We start from the raw sequence: 12,647 nt of genomic DNA, 5'->3' as shown, positions 1-12,647 counted from the left end.
GAGGAATTTTTCCATAGTTGGTGGTATCCACGAAGTAGGGGTCTGGAAGCATGAGACTGAGGATCACAGTTTTAGAACCATATCAAATGTGAACTCATTCAAGGAGAGATAGGATAGTACTTGTTGAATGTTTATGCTTTCAAAGGGAAAATGCGGCGTCAAAACGTTTATTGGTGATGATGATGGCTAGGAGAGGTTTAAATTGAAGGATTCTTAAAAACTGAGAATTAGTACGCTTGGTATTTGTTTTGCTACCTCTTACATGTTATAACCGTTTGGATTATAAGAGCAAGATTAGAGGCACTAAATCTGACTCAGCATTTTTTCAGAATCGACTCTCTATGAACAGTGCTAGTGAAATGAACAATGGAAGGCTGGTTATAGTGAAGAGTGATGGTAATGGTGGCTCGGGAGACAAGTGCAGGAGGTTGACAACCTAGTGTGTACATAAGTCCATCACACGCTCTCTCTCAGATCCTACACAAAACTGGATTTAGTTTTTTTGCCAACTCTCGTCTGAATTCCAAGTTAAAGTGGACTTAAAAAAATTTTCATTAAATAGCCTACTTGGCTCTATGGAGACAGCATATACAAATATGATGGAGCTTTAATAAAAAGAGTATAAAAGAAGGAAAGGCAATTCACACTGTTATGCCCCCTTCTTCTGCAGTAAGATAATTGACATTGATAAGTACAAATCCAGTCCCCACTTTGAATATAAGACTCAACCACTACAGTTACGCTACCGTAGAATACTCTGTTGATCTACTATATATATATATATATATATATATATATATATATATATATATATATATATATATATATATATATATATATATATATATATATATATATATATATATATATATATATATATATATATATATATGTGTATAGTGGTTTTACATTGTGTGCTTTGCTTAGGTTTCCTGCTTCAAGACTTACCTTGTGGTGGTGTCGATCCTCCACTTGGTGTAGATGCAGGTGGTGTTGAGGGTCCGGTCGATCCTTCATTGTCACATAGTAGATATTTTGAGAGTGAAAGAAAGTTGAGTTAAATTCATATAGAATTATGTGTCATCTTATTTCTCAGTGACTTTCTATGCAGTTAGGAAATGCAGTTAATTTCTCTAGGCTTATGGACTACTGCCAGTAACTGAGGTTGTCATGAGAATTTGACATTGCTCTTGCGCATACACTATACTTCAAGGGCCAAGGATAAGTCCAAGACCAAGTCTGAGTTAGTCTGACCTTATGAAGTAAAATCTGAATTTGTGTCCGTCTGACTAAGTAAATATATTTTTTTTAAAGTTGAAGTTTTAGATGTGACTAAACCTGAAGTATTTACTCAAACACTCAAACATAAATTTAGACATTGAATCGTAAGGACGGATTCTGAAGTTTTCATAAACAGTCAAACTTTGTTGAAACCTTATGTATTTATAATCGTCTCTTTCTTTTACCGCGAATGGATTTCTTTTGTATACTGTAATATCATGGTGAGTGGCAGTTCATAACAAAACTGACACTGAATTATTCTTAATACTGCTGAAAACATTTCATATATACTCGTACTAAGCCCTGAGTCCTGAATCAGAGAGGCCTAATGTCCTCTAACACTGGATTTTAAGCTGCTATGTTCTAGTCTTCCTTATTTAAAAACTCTCCATATGATCATGAAGGGAAATAGAGTCAGAAGGTCAGTAAATATCAAACACGGTAAAATAACCCACGGTGAATCGTGATGTCCACAATCAGCCTTTATGTCTCTTTTTCCCACAGTTTTTACAGTGGGTGTAAATACAATGTGGTAAGATTCATAGTTGAATTACACAGGGGGATCACATTGCAAATGAGGAGGAATTTTTCCAGAGTTGGTGGTATCCACGAAGTAGGGGTCTCAGAGCGTGAGATTGAGAGAGAAGCTGATAATCAGAGAAGTAATGGGCATGGAAATAACAGGACGGAGACGGATAGCAACCCCCAGAAAATTATGATGATGGATCTTAGATTTAGAACCATATCAAATGTGAACTCATTCTAGGAGAGATAAGATAGTACTTATTGAATGATTATGCTTTCAAAGGGAAAATGAGGCGTCGGAACGTTGGTGATGATAGGAGAGGTGTAAACTGAAGGATTATTAAAACTGAGAGTTAGTGCGCTTGGTATTTGTTTTCCTAACTCTTACATGTTAAAAAAAATTTTTTTTATTCTCAATTTTTTAAAAGCAGGCTGTAAAAATGAATGCCTTTGAACATGTAAGTAAGATAATGAATGAGTGAGTTTCATCCTCAGTGCTTCCCGGATTTTTTTTTATTGATAGAAATCATACGTGTCATTAAGCAGTGTGATCGGACTGAACACTTATCATGTGATGTTTAATGACATTTTCGACTTAATAGGATATTGGCTGTATTGTGAAGGGTAACAAAGTATTTTTATGTGAACAGAGGTATACTTTTCTGCAAAGGAAATGATTGGTAGGAAATCATCTTGAGTAAAGGTCCTAGTTCTTATTTACTTGTATTTTCTTTTTTCTGATATGTTTTACACATAAACTGTGAATAATTACCGGCGGTTAACTTTATTATTATTATTATTATTATCCAGAAGATGAACCCTATCCATATGGAACAAGCACAAAGGGGCCATTGACTTGAATGTCAAGCTTTCGAAGAATATGGTGTTCATTCGAAAGAAGTAACAGAAAGTAATGGGAAATACAGAAAGATGAGATCAGTTGTTAGAAAAAGATAAATTAAGAAATTAATAAATAAATAAAAAAATGTATTTTGATTTTAAAAAAGTTGAATTGTATTAGAGCAGTAATGCACTGCATCTTCGCCTGAACTCCTGAAGTTCCATTTGCACACCCTTTAAATCGTTCGCACCTATGTAACTGTTCTCTTTGTCGTTTGTTACCTGGTTACATCTGTTTAGCTTCAGGACTTACCCTGTGGTGACGTCGGTCCTCCACTTGGTGTGGATGCAGGTGGTGTCGAGGGTCCGGTTGATCCTTCATTGCCACGCAGCGGGTGTTGTAAGAGAGAATGAGAGATATATGATTCACGTGTCCGATGTAATCTTCATGTTAACTTTCAGTACCATTTCCTCGAGGTGGTGAACGTTATTGAATTAACAAGATTTTCGGCCTTGAATTTTTTATTTTCACCAAAGTGATCTTATTAGTTTAAAAGAATTCTGTCTTTTCTCTTTATTATGAGGACAAATAGAATAAGAATATCAGTGAATATTCAGTACGTGAAACACAGTCTAATGTATACAGGAGGAATAGGAGTAACATTGTTATATCATAAGGGAGGCGCTTTGAATATCTCATATATATAATTTCAGTTTAGTTTTCTGTAAAATAAAGATGTGTTATACTGGATACATGAAGCTGAAATTAACGATTAAAGAAAATGACTAAAAGAAAAAGGTAGTAAGTAAGAAGTGTACCTATTTTTCTCCCTTCTTTACTCGTAAGTAGATAACTTCCTTTTATACATAAACTCCTTAAAATAAGAGAATTGAAGGGGATCCGCACTGACACTTAAGGAAAGACTGCTGTTACATTTCACAATTTATTTATTACCATTTGAATTTTTGAAACGTATTTGGGTAGGTACTCAAAATCACCTAGGACAGAATTCAAGTTAGACATTATAGTTTCTATAAAATGAGATTTTCCACTCACGTATTTTGTCGAACTGAAAGTTGATGCATCATCTTTCGTTGATGAAATCGTTGTAATTACCAGAATATTTCCCGTTCCCTTACTGCACTTACTAGGGTATTAACTTCTCTTTTGTTTAGTATATATTTCAGTTGCTGATCTAGTTGTTTTTGTTACTCAAGAAGTTTGATGTCCTTATTTATGTATAGGATAGTTTTTATAAGTGTAGTTATCATTAGAATGAGAATTCAGAAACTCAGATGGCATGGAGAAACTCAAGGAAGATAAATTTGAAAAAGAATTCTACTGAAGACAGTAAAGTTCAGATAAGAAAAATTTGAAAGTCCTATGAATGTTGAAGAGAATTATAAGATTAATTATTACAGTGAGAGCTTTAATGTGTTATGAAATTTTCATTTAGTGTTATTAAGATAAGGATGAAATTAACAGAATCTCGAGAAGGAATATGAATAACCTAAGAAATTATGTTTCTCTAATGGAAAAGTAGAATTAAGTGACTTTGTTTAGGAAAGTTCAGTTTCTGTTCTTTATGAATTCATGTGTAGAGGAAGTAAGACCTCGCATCCGTTAGTATTACTATTTTTCTTAAAAAAAAAAAACTTTTATTATAACTTTTCAAATGAACTTTGACCTTTATGAGCCCTAAACTATAGTAATTGTGAACAGCCCGGTTCAATATATGCCTACCTTCCGAAAAAGTAACGGTATTGCTGTGGCAATACCATTAGTCTACGGTGTTTTAGCGAAAGCTGCTTTTAAATTGTCAGAACCATTGCTAGGTGGTAGTCTTTTGTCTTCGGTGATGTAGGTGATAACTGACTTGAGATTTCATGCGATATTTTTCAAGGCAATAGTGAGCTTTTCAGTATCATTTTAGTATTTTAGAGAGATGATTGCAATAAAGGCACTATTTAACTGACAGATCATGTTATAAATATACTGAGACACTTGCAAAAGAATAATCGTTTGTGGAACCAAAAGTAAAGGTCTGTATGTAGTAGATAAAATAGGTGTTTCAGCCTCAGTATAGGGTTTAGAAACAGTAGACAGTGTTTATAATTTTACTGAGGAGTAGCTGTAGCATTTCTGTCCTGTGGCTGGAGATGTCAGTGTTGCCGTAGAATAATGACTTAGATTGCCTAGCGAAGTGGGTTTTTCAGATGCAATGGGTCTGTAAATGATGTTCTTACTGCTTAAGTTAAGCCATGAAAGCCACCTGGTGAAGTTGACGTTCATTTTATAGAAGTAGAACCACCGGGTCTGCTGTGCATGAATGATGTTTCTGTCTTGGAAATGTAACCTCGATAAGTGAGAAAAGTGACTGTTTTTGTATAAATACAGCCAAAAGATACAAATGATGTGCCTAACGTCGAGGTGAAACTATCAGATACACCAGTTATAATGGATGTTCCTTTTGTAAATGAAGAAGTGGGATCACTGGTTTTTGTACCTCGTAGGGGGCTAGTGCCGTCAGTGCACCTCACGCGCGGTGCACTGTAGGCATTGCTTGAGGTTCTCTACAGCGTCCCTTCGGCCCTGCTGCAACCCCTTTCATTCCTATTACTGTACCTCCTTGCATATTGTTTGTTCCATCTTACTTTCCACCCTCTTCTAACAATTGTTTCATAGTGCAACTGCGAGGTTTTCCTCCTGTTGCACCTTTGCAACCCCTTACTCTCAATTTTCCTTTCAGCGCTGAATGACCTCATAGGCCCAAGCGCTTGGCCTTTGGCCTAAATTGTATACTCTATTCTATTCTGGTTTTTGTAGATATTCCTGGTGGCTGGCTGTATGTTGAATGAGAAGTAGATAAAGGTATCTAGTGGAAGGTTTGGAACTACCAGAGTCAACAGCTGTCGGTGGTTCAGACTATCTTTTGTATCAGCTGTGTAACGTGAACCAAAAAATCCGTTTCTGTAATTAATGTTGTTCTGGTGGGAGAGGATCTTCTAGATGCAGTGGAAACTGAAGATAAAAGTCCAACTATGCAAGATTTAGAGCTGCCAGAACTAGTAGATACTGACCGAATTCTAGTGTGGTTAGAAGAAGTCGAACCTTGAGAAGCAGGAATTGACCTTCCAGTTAATGTAGAAGAAAAGATTTTGGTTCTTGAATTACCTACATTTCTTCTGCGTATTGTGTTAGCAACATTTTGAAGCTTTCCAACTTGTATACTCAGCTCACGGAGGCTGTTAGTGTAGCAGTAGTAGAAGTAGTATTTAGCTTGTCAAGAAATTCTTTCTTTGCTTAGATATGTGCATAGATGCTACACAGTTGCTGACCTCCGGCCGTGGATTCACTGGCTGCTGATGTTCCTATTTTGTTTAATGTTTACAAACGGAACAGCATTCAATCTTTTGTCGAAGGAGGAGATTGAAATAAGAAGAATATAGTCAGCTCTGAAAATTTAAAGCGGTAAAGAACTGAAAATATAGATTCCTTAAAGAATGCAAGGATATTTTATAAAGAAAATTGAGTTAGTAGCTTCAATATAAGGATAGATTTGAAAATTTGAATGTTAACAGCACTGTGAATATGAGTAGGAATGGTAAGAAAATAAATTTTTAAATATTAAAAGCGACACTAAAGAAAGAGTGAGTAGAGTTGCAAGACTTGGAAGTTGAAAAACGAATATCATGTAGAATTAATTAAGGTTTTAGTGTGCTGATAGTTTCTTTTGACTGATTTTGGCATTGCAAAATACGTAAAGGGGATTTCTTCCTCACTTTTAATATTGTTTTCGTGTTTCAGAGAAAAATAGTAGACTGTTATGATAACGCATAAAACTCTGTGTGGCTCATTATACTTAAATTCAGGTCTGCTGTCTTATGATTATATCTGAGAAGGTTTTAAATCATCGAAGGAGCTTATTGATACAAGGCAAATTTATCATAGTCGTATATAAGTAGAGTTTTGTGTAAAAAACAAGATGAAGGAATAGCAGTAAGTTTATCAAGAAGCGAATCTTACAAAATTTAGTTGCGATGCAGCACCTAGAATTTAAAGTACAGCGTCTGGCCAAAGGTTATTAATGTTCATTGACCTAAGGAGAAGAGACTTATAATGAGTAAAATGGTCTGATGACGGGGGAAGGGGTGTTGGTGGGTGGGGGCAATGTTTCTCTGGTTGTCCTTGTTGCCTGGTAAAATGTTGGTTAGAACTTGAGTTTCTGTTGTTTTGGACACATTTGTGTTGGCATTCTTAGAAATACTTGCAATTAAAGAGCAGTTTGCAATTTTGGGTAAGTGAGCGAAACTGCGGGAGCAGTTGGAATGGCAGAGATGAATTTATTGAAGGAGCTAATTTTTTTAAAAATATAAAAATAATTCGATATGGAAAGTGATGTTAGAACATTAACTTTTAATTATATAGTCATAGCAGTATTGCATACTTCATTAAACACTTTTGAGGCTGAAAAGGAAACTGAATATGCTGTAGAAAACAGGGGTTTTATAAGGGTGTTAATGTCGAATTTCGTGCGCTTATGTGAAGGAAAGTTGGTTTATGCCAATGAGGAAATACGCCTTTCTTAGCTGATGAGATTTTCCACCTTTTCCTTACGAGCCTTCAGCTACGTCATAAAACATTGCATCTTTGTCAATGTCAAGGTAAACAATCCTGTCACTAAAAACGCATTTTGATTGGCGTCAGTGGCACTTAGTCCAGTGCCTTATTAGGGATAGGTCGTGCTGTATAAAAACAACCCTGGATAATTTGTAAACACTTTATGAGGGAAACTGGACCTTAAAATAGATGCCTTCGGAAGTGAAACGGAAATGTCTTGCTTGGGGTAAATTACAGTCTATCCTCATAATTTACTGTTCTTATTTGTTTATATACAAAAATTATTCCTATTGCGAGTATTTCTCAAGTTGCTCGAGAATTCTTAAGCAAACAAAATTTAAAATAAGAACAATTTCCTCTCAGAGGGAAATCTATTTTTGTCCCTAAGTTTAACAAACTCTTGTAAATAAGAATATCGAAAAACTGGGAAAAATAAGTGTGGACGGTAATTTTGGTTAAGACAGAGAAATCAACAGTTTAGCCCAAGAGGAAATTCAGTGATAATAAATGTTTTAATTGCAGTTATCCATACCAACCCCGAAGCTGTATCCTAGAAAAGGGTCTCTGAGATGTACACTAATTCTACGCGGCCTCTCACAGAATAATAAGTCTATTCCGGCATACAACGCATAATATTTAATTTAATTTTTGAAACTACTTGCCATGGAATTTGAGTAATAATGTAGCTTATAGGCTTAGGTATAAGGTAATTTTAAAATCAGTGACAGCAAGGTATTTTAGTTAGTACAATATGTGTGCACCAGTGGACTGGTAAGTTGTTTATTCGCTGACAAATATCTTAAACAATCTACAAGGAGCATATACAGTGTATACTGTATATATATATATATATATATATATATATATATATATATAATAGAAGAAGATATATACATATATATATATATATATATATATATATATATATATATATATATATATATATATATATATATATATATATATATATATATATATATATATATATATATATATATATATACAAATAGAAGGAAAGTTCCTACAGGGTGACGAGACATGCACGAACTTATCACAATTTCTTAAAGATCTCCTCCCATTGTTTTCAAAGAAAAAAAAAAAATGATTTTTCCTATTCGTATTTCTGTGAAAATGCCTTCCTATCTATAATGTTTCGAACACTCAATATTGGCTCAACCTTGGCATGAAAGCTGCGATATTTTGCCAAATGATCGCTTATGCACCTCACAGAGACATCCTGGAGATCGTTTGAATGCTCTTCTCTCACTTTGCGAGCCATAAGGGAGGGCTCTTTTTCCAATACATGCTTTATTTTGCGAGAAACTTTCCCAGAAATTTTCCTGGGATGCCCAAACCTAGGAAGAGCTGTTGGAACACTCCCATTTTCACGATACCTTGCCAACCACCCCTGAACTACTCTTTGCTTTAATTTAAGCTTTCGACTGTGAGCCCAGATCTTAGCCCATCTTTGTAAAGGGTTATGATAACAACAACCGTATCTCTTTCCAGTTGTTTGCCTGGAGCCATGGGACTCAAGAAAAATAGCACTGAATGTCAGAAAATCACGCTCAAATGCGCGGAATGTGTAAACAAAAGATCGCTTACTGAAGCCTGTCAGTTTTACCGGAGTGCTAGTAATAAATACCAGTTAGTCATTTTCTCTCGGGGGAACACCAGTTAGGTGCCAAGCAGTCAAAAAATAAATTTTTTTCCTTTGAAAACAATGGGAGGATCTTTAAGAAATAGCGTAAGTTCGTGCATGTCTCGTCACCGTCTGTAGGAACTTTCCTCTTCTGTTATATATATATATATATATATATATATATATATATATATATATATATATATATATATATATATATATATATATATATATATATATATATATATATATGTGTGTGTGTGTGTGTGTGTGTGTGTGTGTGTGTGTGTGTGTCGCTGATACCTTACTAGTGGAAACGACTTATTGGTAAGAATTAATTTAACTCTTATACGAAAAAATGTGGTTATCGTAATGATTTTATTGGGTTATGAATTTCCATTGTATGGTAAGTATACTTTTGTAAAACGAAACGTTGCAATGCTCTACTTAGTTTTGCCACTGTTTGCACTTTTTGGAATTGGATAATGCCAAGAAAAAAGAATACGTACGAGAAAATGATTCCTTACCTCCGCTGGATGCTGGGGACTTCGTTGGTGTTGGTGCCGAGGATGCTGAGGAAAAGTAATTTTATGTAGATGAAATTCGATATTCTTCATATTTTATGGGAGTATTTAAATGTTTAAAAAAGAGCATGTAGAACCCAGGTTTAAGAAGCAGTAAAGAAACAGAAAGTGATTGGTTTTCGCCACTGAATTTGCTCTTTTTGTTCTGTGATACATATATAACTGGATAAAAGTGATGCCATTTACATTGTTGTAGTTTTGTCTGCAAGTTTTTCAACTAGATTTACATTATGTGGTTTAAATCTGTGACAGCTTAGAATTGAATTTCCATTTCGTTAACTAATCGTTGTAAAATGAATGAATTAAAAGGTTTAGGTTTTTGATGAGGTTTTGGGTTATGCTGCGATGTTTTCATTTGCAAATTTTTTTATGTTTCATATGTTTTTCTTATACTTATAGCCTTGATGATACAGAAAGTAATTCGGGAAACATGTATATAGGTTCTTGTTAACTTACGTCCAGCAACAACAGTTGTGACAGAATTGAAAGCGACATCGTCTACGTTCAGTGTGGTACCACCATAAATTAAAGCCTTGGCATTCCAACTGTCTATCTCCAGCTGGACTTCAATTTTCAAATTGTTGACAGTTGTATTAGCTTCCCCTATTTGATCAGAAATCGAATCCAGTGAAGACTTGACGCTGACTGTCAAGAGACTGCTGTCAGCTTTAACATATTTTTTTGCAGTATCTAGGTTTGTAGCAAGGGCAGCCATGGTGGTTATGTACAAAGTTAGAGTTGCAACAACAGCTTTGGCATTTTTCACATTTTTCAGTAGAGTTTTCAGATCACTAATTAAATCAGAAATGTACTTGACTTCAGGATCTACGGTTGTAGTTGTAATTGTAGTAGTAGTTGATACTCCAGGAGTTGAAGTTGCTTCCCCATCAGAAGCTGCAGTTGATACACCAGGAGTTGAAGTTACTTCTCCAGCAGAAGCTGCAGTTGCTCCTCCAGCTGAGGATTTAGTTGATCTTTCAGAAGAATTTGTAGTAGATCCATCGGCAGGGGTTGCAATAGATCCAACAACAGGAGTTGCAGTTGAGCCAAATGCTGAAGTTGTGGTTGACTCTACAGCAGGTGTTGTTGCTCCCCCAGCAGGCGTTGCTGTTAATACTCCAGTAGGCATTGTTGTTGATCCTCCAGCAGGAGTTGTTGTTATTCCTCTAGCAGGGGTTATCGTTGATCCTTCAATAGGTGTTATTGTTGATCTTCCCGCTGGATTTGTCGTTGATCCTCCAGCAGGAGTTGTTGATCCTCCATTAGGAGGAGTTGATCCTCCAGTAGGAGTAGTTGTTGATCCTCCAGCAGGCATTGTTGATCTTCCAGTGGGAGTAGTTGATCCTCCAGCAGGAGTTGTTGATCCTCCATTAGGAGGAGTTGATCCTCCAGTAGCAGTAGTTGTTGATCCTCCAGCAGGCATTGTTGATCTTCCCGCTGGATTTGTCGTTAATCCTCCAGCAGGAGTTGTTGATCCTCCATTAGGAGGAGTTGATCCTCCAATAGTAGTTGTTGATCCTCCAGCAGGCATTGTTGATCTTCCAGTGGGAGTAGTTGATCCTCCAGTGGGAGTTGCAGTTGACCTGCCTCCTGAGGCAGATGTTGATTCTACAGCTGTTATGGTAGATGGTCGTTGCGTTGTGCTTGCAACAGACGATGTTGATTCTACGGTTGGCGTCTGTGCTTGTCTTCGATGTCTCCTACGTCCTGCATTTTTCAGATTACTTACTTTTGTGTTCAGAGTATCAAGGCCTGTTGATGCCTCATTTAGTTTTTCATAGACTTCCTTTTGTTCTGCTAATTTTTTGTAGATTGCTGGCAAAGGATCTGTGGTAGTGCCACTTTCTGTAGTTGTTGTTATTGTTGAAGGTCCGTTTGTAGAAATTGAAGATCCTGGTTTTGTGGATGTACCTGCTGCTGTTGTACCTGTTATTATAAGTGTATGTCATATAATTAATTTACTTCTCCCGGTTTTGTTTTAAAGTACCGGAGTTACTCGTTTATTTTGTTATGAACATACGTTAACTGTGCAAATGATTATTCTGAGAAACATTCCTGTAGATGCAATGTTGATGTAAAATACACATGCTAGGAGATGTCTTCTGAAAATTTCAATATCTGATGTATAAAATTGTGATTTGATGGGAATTTATTAGATACGGAAAACAGGTCGGACAGTTTTTTGTAAGTGAGATTGGATAATGAAGGAATTGGCTGATGTGATCGTTATTTAGTTATGAAAATATATGTAATTTGAAGTTGACTTATTTAGGATTTTTAAGTTGTGTAAATAAAATTATCGTTGCACAATAAATTTGACTTTTATGAGTGTAAGCAGATTAGCCTATATATGCGGGAAAGTCCGTGTTTTTGAGATTTATAGGTAAAGGTATTGAAGTGCTTTTAATATAAAGTTTTTAAGCATATGGAAATTAAACAATTTAAAATTGAATGCGTGCATAAAAGATTTATTTATAAGCGTTTGCAAGTTAAATGATGTGCGTAAGCATTTAATTGATCCTGGTCGTGCGAAGAAATTTCCTTATATGAAAAAGAAAATGTAACTGAAAAGTCAAATTTAGAACAGGATTAGTGGATGAAAACTTTAGTAATATTTAAATTGAAGAGAGTTGCCATCAGGAATTAGTGAAAACAGTAAAAATGGAAAATATAACTGCTTGTAAACGGCGACATAAGGAAAAATCTGCAGCTAGGAGTTCTATCCAGGACGAAAGTATTAAAAATTTAAACTATCGGGTAAATCAAATAAGAGTGGCTCACATGGTGTGATTAAGATGTCACGGCTAAACGAACGAAGGTTTGCATAAATTGCAATTGTTACCAGTAGAAAGTGACTTTGTTGCATTATTTAGGGCTGTTTTGTTCATATGCATGCATCTGTAGACAATGTACAAAACATTAATTGATAGGCTATCCTAAATGTAAAATATTTCAGAAACGAAAAAATGCAAGTGAAGATTTTTGTATTGAAATGAAAAGGCTAACGCTTAACGGCCAATACGCGATATGCCAACTAGAATTGCACAAAAACAGCAGACAACAGATATATGGGAATGTTAAGTTTTTAAGAAAATTTTTGATAGCAAAGTGTAGAAATCTTGTGAGGCGTGAATTCATTATCAAGATCACTTCA

At 35.4% G+C, this 12,647-nt stretch overlaps 1 protein-coding gene across 27 annotated transcripts in view; it reads right to left on the bottom strand.

Moving 5' to 3' along the window:
* The window catches only part of LOC136845263 (streptococcal hemagglutinin-like), a 157,135-nt gene that overhangs the window by 98,635 nt on the left and 45,853 nt on the right, over positions 1 to 12,647 (bottom strand). For 25 of the 27 annotated variants that reach the window (XM_067115402.1, XM_067115377.1, XM_067115380.1 and 22 more), the window contains 4 exons: positions 9,950 to 11,419; positions 9,437 to 9,481; positions 2,960 to 3,022; positions 949 to 1,011 (listed from right to left, as the gene is read on the bottom strand). In XM_067115402.1, the coding sequence (XP_066971503.1) occupies positions 949 to 1,011; positions 2,960 to 3,022; positions 9,437 to 9,481; positions 9,950 to 11,419 (1,641 nt within the window). The remainder of the gene's footprint in view (positions 1 to 948; positions 1,012 to 2,959; positions 3,023 to 9,436; positions 9,482 to 9,949; positions 11,420 to 12,647) is intronic. The other 2 variants (XM_067115405.1, XM_067115406.1) reach the window with 1 other exon arrangement.

The sequence above is a fragment of the Macrobrachium rosenbergii genome, chromosome 13, assembly GCF_040412425.1.
Source record: "Macrobrachium rosenbergii isolate ZJJX-2024 chromosome 13, ASM4041242v1, whole genome shotgun sequence".
In the NCBI taxonomy this organism is placed as follows: domain Eukaryota; kingdom Metazoa; phylum Arthropoda; class Malacostraca; order Decapoda; family Palaemonidae; genus Macrobrachium; species Macrobrachium rosenbergii.
Note: the sequence above shows the minus strand (reverse complement) of the source record. Positions and strands in the feature narration are given on the sequence as shown.